The sequence below is a fragment of the Athene cunicularia genome (assembly GCF_003259725.1).
Source record: "Athene cunicularia isolate RWA chromosome 6 unlocalized genomic scaffold, athCun1 chr6_part2, whole genome shotgun sequence".
Lineage (NCBI taxonomy): Eukaryota > Metazoa > Chordata > Aves > Strigiformes > Strigidae > Athene > Athene cunicularia.
In genome coordinates, this window is record NW_020799106.1 from 3,554,468 (window position 1) to 3,568,955 (window position 14,488).

Below are 14,488 nucleotides of genomic sequence, written 5' to 3' on the forward strand. Positions count from 1 at the left end.
CTAGGCACTTAAATCAACTGACTTAAATTCATAATTAATTTTTTTTTTTTTTCCCATCAATGGAAGTTAAAACTAAGTACCTATAAAAATCCGACCCCAGGTTCTCAGGTACATTAGGCTGTAGATTTCAAGGTCAGTCCAGCCTTGGCAACCCGGGGTTTAGCACTGCTAACGCACTCTGCTCGCAGCAAGGGTGGAGTAACCCTCGACATGAGTCTACACCCCACTACAGCCAGCTTTGGTGTCTACACCACACTGCAGCCTCCAGCGAAGACAAAACCTTTAGCAGATCAGCCTTTATGCGTATTGCTTCCATAGAAAGGTAATCATTGTCAACAATACATTAATTATTTCCTTGTTTAGTTTTCAAATTAGTAATTTCTCATTTAAAACAAAAACAATAATTCCAAACAGTATTTCATGCACTTTCTATCAAAAAGATTAGTAGCTGATGCTTTACCTAAATTAATGCTGTACTAATAATGAAAACTACAGTATGATCTCTAAAACACAACGCTAAACGCTAATGAGCATTTCTACTTGAATACATGGAAGGGATGAGGATGAGGGCGGGTGCACTACAAACATCTACACACACTCTGTGGGGATAAAGTTAAAAAAAATAAATAAATAAAATGAGGATTCACAGAAAGCACATAGTTATCACCTTGAATCATACTGGGGGAGTGGAGAGGAATAGCTGCAAAATAATTTAGAAAGCAAATGGGAAAAATTAATGTAAGATAATTAGAGGCAAGCAACAGAAGATATCAATAATAAGCGCAAAGGAAAAGTAACAATCAGAAAAATAACAAAAGCAACACATTTGAAGGCCAACTTTAGAAATTATTCAGCTTTTGCTTTGCGTATTGTGCCCTACATCATACAAAATGCGCTACACATGAAAAAAAAAAAATCTGAAAGGAAGAGTTCATTTAATTAGTCAGCACAAGTTCATAATTTCTCTGAGAAATGCAGAAGCACATGAAGAAAAGCATTTGCAGTTTACTTCGGTCAGCGGAGAATTTATTGCGACACCAATTCTTTATTTAATTCCCAAAACACGCTCCACTGTGCCATGGAAAACCAGTTCTTGCACTTTTCTATAGCAGCTTATTTTCCAAAGAATAATGTATAAAGATATGTATGGCAGGAGACTTGAAAGGTGTATCCGTTCATGGCATTCATTACACTGCTTTCAAAAATGAGTTCTGTGTGTACAGGAGGTTGGAGTAAACTATAATTAATCTGATGCATTCCACCCTGCAGGACTGGATCCAGTATTTCTGAGTTTCTCAATATGGAAAGCAGTGGGAAACATTAATTTATTTCTTTCGGCTAAGAAAACCAAGGAGTTAAAAAAGGCAACATGAAGACAGCACACCCACATTTTGGCTTGGGAAAGTTGCACAAGTAAGCTCACATCTGAAAGCCAAAGGTCATTTTGATGTAGGGTCTACCCCTCCCGAGGCCTCAAGATTCATGACACATTTCAGTGTCCTGCTTACAATGGACGCTGTTCAAAATATACGCTGGCAAAACAACTTATCTGAACTCAGAAAAAACATCAAACATTATCTTGGCTTAAAAAAAGGAAAAACCAGAAGAGTCGAAATTACTGCCAACAATTCCTTCTTTCTTCCCCTTTCACTGATACAGCGCTCGATCTCCACATCCTGCTCCCAAAATTCCCCTTCTGTATTATTAAGAAATGGGAAGAAATTTTTGATGCTCTCTCTGACAGTGGGTAAACAGGGAAAAGGGCAACCCAAGGGTGGGGATTGCAGAGGAGCTCCCCCAGCACAGCCACTGCAGAGCCCGAGGGGGGATGAGGGGCCAAAGAGCAGCGGGGCCAGGCCCTGGCCCAAGGGCAACCCGGGCCACCAGGGCTGCTGACAGGAGGTGACCCCAGCCAGCAAACCTCTGCCTATGGGCACTGAAAGAACTGGGGACAAACTGGGGGTGAACGCCGCAAACAAGCAGAAAAGGAACTGCTTTTCGGAAAAAGACGAGCAGAAAAAGAGTGACAAGTCATGATCCTTTGTATGTCAAAATGTGCTGAGGTACTGGCAGATGGGAAGGGAACATCTGTTGATTGCCTCTAGATGAAGACAACAGGGAAAACCAAACAGTATCATACTATAATATGAGGCCACAATTGAAAAGAATATAAATAAGTGAGGGTTTTTCCCTAACAAAGAAACTGAGTGATCAGAGCATCGTTTCTGATGGACTTTATCCCTCAAATGAGAAATGTGACAGGTCAGAAGAGCTATACATGTCTGAAGAGCATTTTGGTGCTCAGCTCCTCTCCCTCCCCTGCAGCCCCCCGTTTACTCCACTGCTGCGGGTCTGCAGCCCTTCCTCTCTGGGCAACAGCTGGGCCACGTCTGCATCAGCGAGGACTGATGTACCAAGGGAGCAGATGCGAAGGAGTTGAGGTGAAAGAGCCCACGTCCGCAGAATACGTGTTTTGGAGGGTTGGAACCATTAGTGGGAGTGCTGAAGAACTCAGGGCAGACAAGTATTGTCCTACAGGACTGGCAGGACGCAAACACCTGATCTATTTTGTACCAGGATGAAAAAGAGCCAGAAAATTTTAGACCAATCAGCCTAACCCCAATTACCAGAAATATTCAGGAATAAATTATCCAACAATCAATCTAAAAAGGCCCAAAAAATAATCAAGACTACAACTCGCCTACCCCCAGTGCTCAAACCAAAACCAAGTCAACATGTAAGTGGCAAGAGTAACTCATGTCAAATGAATTTAACTTCCTTCTTTGACAGCCTGACTTACCCAGTGGATGTGTGGAAATTGGTACTTCAGTAAGCGATCAAGATACAGTATAGATAAGATAAGTGCACCATCATCTGAGAAGTTACCTCCAAAGAGATACCATCTGTACTTTACTGTTAAACTGAAAGGAAACTTCAAATGGAGATTTCACTGTGGTGTCCTGGGCCAGGTACTAAGCCAGTGTCTTCATTATTTGAACACTGGGCAGAAAGAAGGTCTGAAAAGTCTTTGGAAAACAGGATCAGAATTAAAAGCTATCTTGCTGAAATGGTAAAAAGGGTCTGGCACCAAACAGCTGAAATACCGTACAGGCAAACACAGAGGCAAGAAGCCAGCAAAACAGAAAAAACAACCAGACTGCAGAATTTCAGAAAAGAATCAAGAAATTCTAGCAGATCTCAAACATCCGTCAACAGAAACTGCAGTTACCAAAATGGTAATTCTCACTGTGGGATTTCTTCAGATTAAGTGTGCCACGTGTCAGACCAAAGTGGTCGTGATCCTGGCTTAGAAATAAACTAGCATTAAAGAGAGGAGAGCCGGGGGACAGCAGCAAGAACGCGCTGAAATGTAGAAAGCACCACCTCGAAGGCCCTGGGACATTTTAGGCTGTAAGAGAGGACTGCATGTCTTCCAACAGAGAAAACATTGTTAAGAGACCAGTAAGATCTTGTTCACCATGACTGCTATGGATGACAGGGAGTAGGCTTAATCCGCAGCAAAGAAATTTAAGTTGGATACCAGGGGATGAAACACTGTACCACAGGATAGTGAAGTACTGAAGCTGGGCGACTGTAGGATCTCTTATTTTTAGTGACTATGAAGAAATTAAACGTATTTCAAGAATGGCTTGACTACCTTTTATCCCTCTGTAATGCAAATGGTGGACTACCAGTGCTCTGAGGTCCTTTGCTGACATACCTTTCCCATAGCCAACAGACTTGCTTACTGCAACTCTTGCCATTTCAACTCTAGCATTGACCATAAGCAGCGTGTTATCAGCTCAGGACCCAAAAATCCGCGTACATCTGTCCAGCAGAGGCAGGTGCTTCCATGTACTGTGGGACTGTAGCTTTAGATCTGTGGCACTTGCTGCTATTTTGGAACTGAAACCTTTTGGCACGTATGTGCTGCGCTCATTTTCATTATAAAAATGTAGTTAGTCACAAAACGGGGAAATAAGTTAAAAAGGATGTGAAATTTTATGTCCTGATCTTGAAAATTAAACAACAAATATTTACACTAAACGGTCTCATATGCAATGATTCCTTTCAGTGACACATCTGTAAATTTTTACAATATGCATTCAAACGTCACTCCTATTGCGTTTAAATCAAGTCTATAACTACACTGATGACTCGTAAGTAAATGAACAGTACCGCTAAAATCAAACTACGGATATTGAAGAATAGGCAGGAGTGTGGAGGTATAAAAAAAGTAAGAAGTTAAATTGAAGCCCTCCATTTTTTCCTCTATGAAAGAACAGAAAGCATGACATTATCTTCCTGATTCCATATTCCAAATAATTTAATACAATTCAAACAAATTATGATACTTAAAAGCAAAGCATAAACAACAGAAAAAGCAAAATGGGACTATTAAAGAGAAGCCTTTGGGTTTACAATGTTTTGGCATTCAGAAAATTAAGTGCAGAATCGAGTTTTTGGTTTGATATGCAAGAATTTAGACTGACTCCTGTTATTAAGCACCCTCCTTGAAGTCAGTGTGAATTTTGCCACTGGCTTCAACTGGAGCAGGAATAGGCACGTTATCAGCCATTACAACAGGGTGTATTCTTCAGCTAACAATACACTTCCACATTTAAAGATAAAGGAAATCTGTTAAGTGACCTACCCAGAATGGATGGGACTTGAAACAAGGTTAACATTGTCCAAGGTGTCTGCAGCCCAGCTATAGTGTCTGAGAGAATCAGAATCAAACTCCCTTTGAAACGTCAGGTGCTTAAAAACATAATAAAAATAAAAAAAGACAAGATTGATATTTAAAATTACCATGAAAAACATTTGTCTTAAATACAGGCTTGTTCATATAATTCTATTAAATTTAAATCCGGCCCCCTTCCACATAACAGTGGTGAGATCCCAGGTATTAAAACTACTGGAAATCAAGAAACAAGGAATTCACAGACAAATTAATCTTACGCGTCGTCAAACATTCTTTTTTGCCCGCTTTTCCGACTTCGCTCAGTCACAACTATATTTCTCTCCAATCTTTACTTACGTGTGCAAGGTTAAGAAGATCGAAAAAAAAATATTACCCTTTGCACTGCAATCATACAGCATACAGAGAGGCAGTATAATGTTCCCTCACAGAAAACACCATTCGAGAGATCCTTATCCAAGCAGAACCTGTGAATAACTTCCCGGAGAGTTTAATTGAAGCTGTGGATGCATGACCAAGCTCCCGGTGGGAGGAAGGTTTAGTTTGTGTGGATACACATACAACCAACATGAACACTGTTTTCTGGAGTGCCGCTGTCTCTACTCATCTCTGTAAAAATAGCTTTAACCCCGTGAAGCGCTGGCACACTGGTGCTAGAATTAACTGCCCCATCTGACAGACACGGAGGAGTAATTTGTTTCTCGCTACTGCCCATGGACACACACTCCTGCAACAAGTTCTCACACTCTAAATCCTCTTATCTGTGTAGCAAAGCCATGCCAGTAAAATATTCTTTTTTTTTTTTTTCTCTGTTTCTTTTTCCCTAGGAAATTAAACAGATGAAATCTCCAAATGCTGTACGCTCATATTTCCAGGGTAATATGAAAGCTAAACGATTTAAGAAGCACTGTCAGAAGTTACAGCAATAAAACTAAGGCGAGAAGCTGTCATCCAATACACACGGACTATCTTCACCCAAGATAGTGTGAAAGCAGTCGGTGTTTCCTGTAAGTAGGTTGTTTTCTGCTTACAGGCAAATGCATCTAGAGAGAGCAGTCTGTTGAGACGAAAACTTCATGAGCTGTTTTCAAATCAAATTCTACGGGTTCAGGTCAAACCCGAGCCAAGCACACTCTTCTACGCAGGGAAGTTTTATTATTTCCACCTATTTTTTTAATGTACTGGCACACAGAAGTAGTGCAAATTAATTATTTTGAATGGAACTACCAGCATTAGTAGTAAACCTGGCAAAGTCAGTCAGAAACACACAAAAATATTTCTGTTGAGAAGCTTCCACTAGATAAGCAGATAGGTTCTGTTCAACAACAGAGCAACTGCAACCCTCCCGTCACTCTGGGGTTTCAAAAAAACTTCACTCTTTAGAAATTTCTTTTATTTCCAGTGAGCATCCCAGGTTTCCTTCCAAAACCCATTGATATTATAATTTACTGCCTATCAACAGGAATATCTGCAGGGTACAACTGTGCTCTGTCATCTGTCCAACACAGTGGCACACGGCTTGATGCCTCCTTCTTCTGCTACCTTAACTCTTTTATTAGGATTTTTCATTAAAATTTTTGCTGTAAGATACGGACTTGAGGCCTGATGGCTCAAACACAGACAACAATCATGGAGAAAGTTGCGTATGTTAAACACCAGAATACACCATCGGACATAAAAGATAAAATGAAAGTCATTGAAACAATGGCAATTAAGCAATGGCAGTGGATTTAATTAGCACCATTCTGAAAAATGTATCATAATTTAGTTTAATGAAGACAGTTTTCTAACTCTTTGCAAGAGAACACCAGGGATTCTCCTACATTTCCTGAAGAGCCTGCAGTTTATGCAGGAAAGCCATTGCTGTTGATTTCTGCTGTTCCCGGCGATCCAACTTCACAAGAGCTCGTAGTGAGTGTGGTGTTACTTTTCATACCAAACAGTGTAAGATCCAGACAGTTGGTCTCAGGAGTTATAAAAAATTGAGATAAACAAAAATAAATTTATTCGGTGGCTAACATTATCATCAAAAATAGGACAAAAGAAAGAAACACAAGAAATGTGTAAAGAACAGCACAATTTAGTATTTGTCATTCAATCGCCTGTTAAGCCGTAACAGTTACATCTCACTGAGGTCCAGGCATCCACCAGGACACGTACATCAACAGATAAACGTTGGGATCGCGTTTGCTGTGACATGAAAAGAGCTGAAATTCTTTCAGCAGTGCGATACAGAAAACTAAACGTAGAGCCACGTGATTTCCAAGGAAATAACTAGTCTAAAATAATCTGTACTAGACAGAGGTGCTACTTGGCTCACCAGGTCGCTGTAGGTTTGCCTGCACACGTACACAGGGTTCTTTTTGGTCTATTCCTTTGCCCAGAGATACTGTCTGTATATCAGGTGACTCTATTTTCTGATGCCTTCCTTTCTGACAAAGTGCACTCAAACAGATCTTTTGGAAATATTTACAGCCAGCAAAAGCACAAAGCCTGCAGCCAATAATTTTGGCAGAGAAACAAGCGTGTGAAAAGCTAACAGCCGGACACATGCATCTTACACGCAGCACACATCTGCTGAGCTCATTTTGTCAGTCTGTTGAGGTGCTGGATTTTCCAGGCAGGGAAAAAAAAAAAAAAAAAAATCTTCCTGTGTAAGTTGCAATATAAGCAGTCCAGAAGGTGGTACATCATCAGTGACAGCAAATCACAGCATTTCAACCTGTGTTTGGTCAGGCCCCCCTGCTCTCTCCCTGGACAGAGGGAGATTTAAGTATGCATTGCTAAAGGGCGTGGACTCCTTCGGTGCAAATATGCACGGGTAAAAATACTGAGGGCTCTGCTGGCGAGGATCCTGCTGGTTGCATAACTGAATATCCCAGGCTGTAATATCAGAGTTCAGCAAACAGAAGAATTTATGCTTCCTCCCAGATGAATTTATCCAGACAGAAGAGATTCAGCAAGCTGCTATGTAATGGACAGCCTGATTCATCCTGCCTTTGGCTGATTAAATTCACAGGCTGATGTAAATTATTCCACGGAGAAAGTCACTTGGATTTAGTCTGAGTTGCCGCATCCATGGTAACGGACCAGGACACAGAAGTTTTAACTTTGCTCCAGCTAGGTTATGAGGCACAGTATGGCCTGGACTCGGACTTCCCTGCTGAACAGGGTTAGCAATAAACCACCAGATGCAAACAGTGGAGACTGTTCTGACTTCTCTTGGAACTGGGATCTTCTGCTTAACCTGATCGAGAGGTTGACAAATGCCCCTCTTTTATATACTTACACTTTGGTACCTTTAAATCCCCTCAGTCTGAGACTCTGCTGTCGCCATGATCTCCCGACAGGTCTGAGCTTTACTCAGAGCAATGGAACATGCAGCTAGGCAATGGCTCCCTCCTTCAAAGCAGTGTGACACCCAAGCCAGCCTCAACTCCTATCAGTTTCCAGAGGGGCTTTTATGATATAGGTTTGGACCCACCACTATCTTTGCTCCCATGAAGTCCATTGTTGGAATGCAAGGTGGCTTTTTTTCCTGGCTTTCTACTTCCATAACAGAGATTATCTAAAAATCCAGCAACGTACAGAGGGAGAGATGTGAAGAAGAGAGGCGGGAGTATTCTCCATCTCCCAGATGCACTCCTCCCACTTCAGCCAAAGAGCTGTAAAGCTTACCACCATAGGTGTGGGCTGGGCTGAAGAACACAGGAATTCCAGAGGAGGGATGTATTTTTTTGTCAGGACTTCGAGGTTTGCAGAAGAAATAGCAAAAAAATTTTATGAAGATAGTTTGTTGCTTTACTGTCATTTGTTTTTCAGGGGATCATGGTTTTACCAACCTCTTGAGACAGGACTGACATTTTTTTCCCCACTACTACCTTCACCATTCCTGATCCCCTCCTGGACTTGAGAAACCTGAAGTTTGTCTAGAGGATTAAGATTAGAATAACATTTACAACTAGACTGTCAGCCAGGCCTCCAGCCTGGCTTCGTTCTACACGACAAACTTGGACCAGTGCTTGAACTGCAATAGTTGCACAATCATTGCCGGACAAAACCAGAAATCACAAAAATATGAAGACTATAAATGCAATGCAAACAGCCTACACTACTGCCCAGCACCAGCAGTAGAAGGTTTTTGTATTTGTTGCTTTCTCAGATCAAGAGCCAGCACTGCAAGAGATCGTCCAGAAAGCAGAGGTCCGTGTCCACGTCCACTCATATAGAAGATGAGGTTTGCCCTAAAGCAGAGCTCCTGTACATGAAGTGCTGTCACTGCAATACCTCCATGTGCAGATAATTCTTATTTTTCTAGTAGAATCTTGTAATTCTTATTTTTCTAGTAGAATTTTGTAATACGAAGCTGGTTAATGGTGCACACTTTGAACAATGTTCTTTAGGAGGTACTCAGCACAGTGCTGGTTTTAAATCTTGTTATGTGATAAAATGCACCCTAGCTGCTAAATCAATGCCCTCTACTTTGACAGTGATCACAAAAGCAGACAGAATCATAAAACAATGTGATATGTTCTCACACTGAAGAGCCTTCCCCTCTTCTGAAATCTCCATCATATTAAGAGGACTTAATAAAGGCTTAGGAATAGGAAGTGTCAGAATAACTTGTAGGTTCTCAGCCCTGAGATAACATTTCTTGTTCCCAGTGCCAGTAGTTTATTTTCTGAGGATTTTATTTTCTGACTTCAAAACAAACAAAGGCAACAAAATTGCTGCTATGCAATGTTCAGAAATTCTCCCTAGCTGGCTGTTGCCAATCAAGGTTATTGGGGGTTTACAGCATTTCAAGTAACAACCTAGTAATAAGCACTCAGGTGCTAAAGACAGAATCCAATTTCTGCCATTGTTATAATGCTACCAAAACGGCGTGCAAAAGCAGTAGCAAAACTGGATAATTTATACTACACTAGAATTTACCAATACAATCAAGGTTTAAAATGCCTGAGTCCTGCTCTGTGGACCCTTTCCCCCATGACAGCATCCTCCGAGATCAATAACGCCCCATGCAGGAACACTTGCCACTGCTGAGAGGAACATCTGTGAAAACGTCAGCAGAAAAACTCTGTTTCATTACAGTCCACCTTATGCTCTTCTAGGACATAAATAACAGTTCCCCTCCACAGCCCTTTAGTTTCCAAGTAAAGATTTCTATGTGAACTTTTATTCAACTCCCTAGCAGATCCCTGGCCTCTGCGTATCAAGCAACTTTTGAGCAATTTGGTTAGATTTGAAAATCTGAAGCAAGTTTACCACGCAAAATGCTGAAGAACTCGCAAACAAAGCACACATTACCCCATCATCTACAGCAGTAGCTTTTGGAAGGACTTTCCCACGCTATAATCAGGTGAAAAGATTCTGCTTTGGTTGTATTAGTCACTGTAGAAATGTTTGGAAGGTACATGAACTGGTTAGCACGTAATAGCTTAATCTTGACAAGGCCAAATTCTTCCCGAAGGTGGAAAACCAAGGACAGCAGTTGGGAGTCCTGTCCATGCAGACAGAAGGGGCAAATGTAACCCCCAGGCTGTGCAGTACAGACAAAGGTCGCTTAGTGTAGAACACAGTGCTCCCAGCTTACCAAAGCTCCCTAAGCACACACCTGTCATTGAGCTCGCAGAAGCTCCCACTAATTTCAGCGGACAACCCCACAGTCAGAAAGGTAACTGGTCCCTTAAAGACTCTTTAAGTTTTGGACCCCATCACCCCATCTCTTGCAGGATCAAAACCACAACGTGGCAAACCCACCGATTTCTTTCTCTCAGCAACTCTCCTCTCCCTTTTCAACAGTTAAAAGAGTAGTGATCGTCTCTGCAAGCACAGCTGGGGGCTGCAGACTCTCCTCCCCTACAAATATAAAGCACGAATATCTGGTGGCAGAGATGCAGCACGTACCTGATCCTTTGCTGGTACCAGCAGTTCTTCAATCATCATGCTGTCTCGGGCATAAGAACTTCTGTTCAGCGTGTAGGACCTATCCGAACTGAAGGAGCGGAGGCTGTTGTATTTACCATTTATCATAGAAAGTGCAGATGACAATGAGATGAACAAAAAATAAAAACAAAAAAAATTAATACATGCAACTTCCAGGGATAGCATAAAATGGCAAAATATACATCATCTGTGAAATAAATACAAGGGAAAAATATGGAATAATAAGTATTTGACTACAGGTAAATATCCCCTTTCTCTACAATGTACATAAGCAAAATCACAACAGATGTTTACTGCTTTGGCAGCAATGTCATGGCTTTAGAATAAATCCAGAAAAGTGTATTCAAGTATTTAGTTGAACTTTGATAAATGTCTTCATGCCCTAATCCCGAAAGGAGACCCACGAGGGCAGGACTCAGGGGAGCTGCGGGCAGGTTACAGCGCCTGCCCGTATGGCTCAGATTGCTGAAGCAGGTTTAACTAAGAGCAAGTTTTATAGGTTGTCGTTCTCTTTGTGGCTGAACCACTTTTGACTGTTACAAACACCTTAGTTCTTCATTTAGTTAGGAAAAAAAAAAAAAAAAAAAAAGAAGAAAGAAATTTGCTTATCGATGATTAAATACAGATTGCAGTGCTCTGGAGATTATTTTGTGCATGTTAGACTATTTAGAAGTAACTATGATCATTCTGAGCGTGTTGCAATTAAATTAACATAGGAGTGTGTTACACTTAACCCTGGAAGATACATTATGGTATGTGCTAAAAACATGCTGCAGGCCTAGACATGCTTGCTACGTGACGGAAAAATAAAGGAGTAAAAAACGTGAATTAATAAAAAGCAACATCCAACAACATACTACACTTTTGAACTAGCAACACTTTCCAGACTAAAACTCTACAACATGTTTCATGCATTTTGTAGTTGTTAATCGAACTCTTCTAGTCCCTTAGCACACGTTTCTCCTTGTGCTGGAAGCAGAACTGGGATCTGAATTGCACAGTGTAGGCAAATGTTAAGCAGACTTTTACATGATAAACGGCATAAAGAAATCAAGTTATATTTGTTATAACAGAGGGATATTCTCTAAGGCTGAGCTCCCCGCCCCTCCCAAGGAAAAGCATGTCATTTTCCAGTACTGAATAAAATGAAGATGAGCAATGGCAGCAGCAGAAAGATGTAACACGATGCCATGCCTTCTTACCTGACTTTTGGACTAAAGCAATTTACAGTGGAAAAGAAACAGGAGAAATAGAAAGCAAAGAATCAGACAGGAAAAGCAAGATGTTATGGCTGGATGGCTTATATATTTAATGTGTTTTATTTTTTAATGTTACACTCAGAATCAGTCGTAAGATACATCCACGGAATACTTTTTGCTAAATGAAGCACTTCACAGGAAAACCACTGTATTTGTCTCCTCTGAGCATAACATGTGCAATGTAAAAAATGAGTTACGCAGCAACGAAGAGTAATGGCACTGCTAAAATCAGAAGCATGGGAATATTAGATTCCTCTCGAAGAAAAAATAACATGAGGTTGAACCCTCAGGTCTACCTAACCGAGTCTGACTGTGAAATTCTGCTCTCCCACATGCACAGTGAGAATTTAGAGTCCTGTCCTGAGTAAAAGGTGTCGTGTAAAGCCGCACCACACAGTGCCCACCCTCCCCACCCCACTGCGGGGCTTCAGGGCTGACCACATCTGACAGAGCTGGGAGATGGCCTTGCTCACGCCCACTTCTCTTTAAAAGCAGCATGTCAGCTTTGCTAATGAAGTTTACAAAGACATAAGATTCTCCCTTCAGATCTGTTTTGCTGATTTTCCAGCTGATGGACTATTTAACCACCCTTTGGTATTCCTCGTGAATGTATTCTCATATAAACGCTTATTAACTCACCTAAAAATCGTTAAGTGAAGCAAAATCTAGCTGGGGACTCTGAAAGAGCAAATTTGCACTGCATGCTTGCATTTCTAATGCAAAAATCACAAACAAGGCTGAGGGGTAGACATCTAAGCTTTACCTTACGGGAGTTGCCATTTGCTGTTAGACAATGAACTCACTTTTTCAAACAGATCTTTACACTACAGCACAGGAAAAAGTCCTCAGGGCTCCTGCTTATGAGGTTTAATTATTAGCTTCGATACGATTCTACTGTCAGTAAATACACTGCAAAGCCACAACCATGGAAGTAATCTCTGCTCATACAGCTTTAATTGTTTGGGGCAACGCGCACTGCAGGCTTGTGCAAGATTCAAAAATGAAATCTAAAATGTTGATCTAGAAAAACCTGAGTTGAAATCAATATTAGTCAGATATTATATTAAGTTTACAAAAATCTATTCACAGAAACTTTGGCCTGTTTTCTGTAACGCGTAATCCAATCTGTTCCCTGTCAGATGAAGCCCTGCAACAAATTCAGGGTACATCAGCTTTTTTATTTTTGGGAGCATTTTTCTTTAATAGTGGCTGGCTTGGCTGGATTACTCACTAGCACCTTTAAAGAAATAAAAGCACCCAAATAGCAAAATGATTTCCATTCAGTTTTTCTGGCATTTACATTCTTCGGCTAAATGAATCCATTAAGGAACACTCTAACGTGAGCATCAATCTGATCCGTAGTAGTGAAAAGAAACCTGGTTTTGTTGGCTGTTCTAGATCAGTTTGTCGCCCAGTTCCAGACACAGAGGTGCCCTGGAGAGAGCCAGAGCGTGAGCAGATACCAGAAAAAGTGAAGAGTTCGTTTTCTGTATCATTGCCATAAGAAGCCGACATGAGTAAAGAATATGGAATAAAACAGCAATGAACATACGCTGTACAGGCACAGTATCGTCACCTCATGGAAGTACACCCCCTCTACTTTGTTTCGAGCGCCAGCTCTGTGTGAAAGAGCGCGTTTGGTTTGCAAGAACTTGTAACTGTGGTGACATGCAAACACGAGGAACAGCAAATACAATACCTGGCGGAGCGGGCTCCCAGGCTAAAGCCCATGTATCCTTCAGCAGGCAAAGAATCATCTCCCAGCTCTTTCAGATCCTGGGGTCCGAGGTATTTGTCCGTATCACCTGTCATCGCATCCTCACCTGCCAGGACAAAAGCCAGGCTGAAATCAGAAGCTACATGTGTTGTAAATGTCTGTGTGCTTAGTAAGTCATGACGCCCTTCTCTGCTGGCCAACAAGGAATCAATCCCGTCACCCCCACTTTCCCTAAGGCTCTTTCCATGTGGTACGTCAGTTATCCACCCCCTGCACGGGCCTGAGAAAACAGTTTTATTGGGGGCAAACGTAAGAAGCAAAACTCCACCCTGACGTAAATCCAGTATACGAGGGATGACTTTTGCCCAATCGTTTCAGCAAGCTGAAGGGCTCTTCTGTACTTTGCACCACCGCACTCACTTTTGCTTTCCTTACCGAAAAAGCCCGAGCTGACAAACTAAAGTATGAAAAGAAAGAAAAAGAAAAAAAAAAAAACAAAAACAAACAAACCAACCACCAAACAACAAAAACCCGAAGAAAAACTAAAACGCTTGGCTGGGGGAGCCAGCCGGGTGGCTCAGGCTGCGAAGTGCAGCTTGAATGGACGCCGAGTAAAAGAGGCGGGCCCTCCACCTTCGGGCTTGCTCAATAACTTTGGCAAGTTTGAATGTCAGAGGGGGATTTTTTATTTTTTTTTTTTCCCCACGAACCGCTGCGCACTCCCGCGTGGCTCTGCCGAAGGTGAGAGCTCCGTGCAGCCGCCGGGCCGGGGCTGAGGCGGGAGCAGAACAAAGCCTTGTGCTGTGCCGGGCTGCCCGAACCCCCCCAGCCGTGGGGTAACCCCCCCCCCCCAAACCCCCC

General features: G+C 41.8%; 1 protein-coding gene across 24 annotated transcripts in view; it reads right to left on the bottom strand.

The window, feature by feature from the left end:
- The window catches only part of ANK3 (ankyrin 3), a 308,020-nt gene that overhangs the window by 60,926 nt on the left and 232,606 nt on the right, over positions 1 to 14,488 (bottom strand). For 11 of the 24 annotated variants that reach the window (XM_026851817.1, XM_026851825.1, XM_026851824.1 and 8 more), the window contains 4 exons: positions 13,610 to 13,733; positions 10,613 to 10,715; positions 4,655 to 4,761; positions 668 to 700 (listed from right to left, as the gene is read on the bottom strand). In XM_026851817.1, coding sequence (XP_026707618.1) covers positions 668 to 700; positions 4,655 to 4,761; positions 10,613 to 10,715; positions 13,610 to 13,733 — 367 coding nt within the window. Of the gene's footprint in view, positions 1 to 667; positions 701 to 4,654; positions 4,762 to 10,612; positions 10,716 to 11,853; positions 11,866 to 13,609; positions 13,734 to 14,488 lie in introns of all 24 variants that reach the window. The other 13 variants (XM_026851834.1, XM_026851829.1, XM_026851826.1 and 10 more) reach the window with 3 other exon arrangements.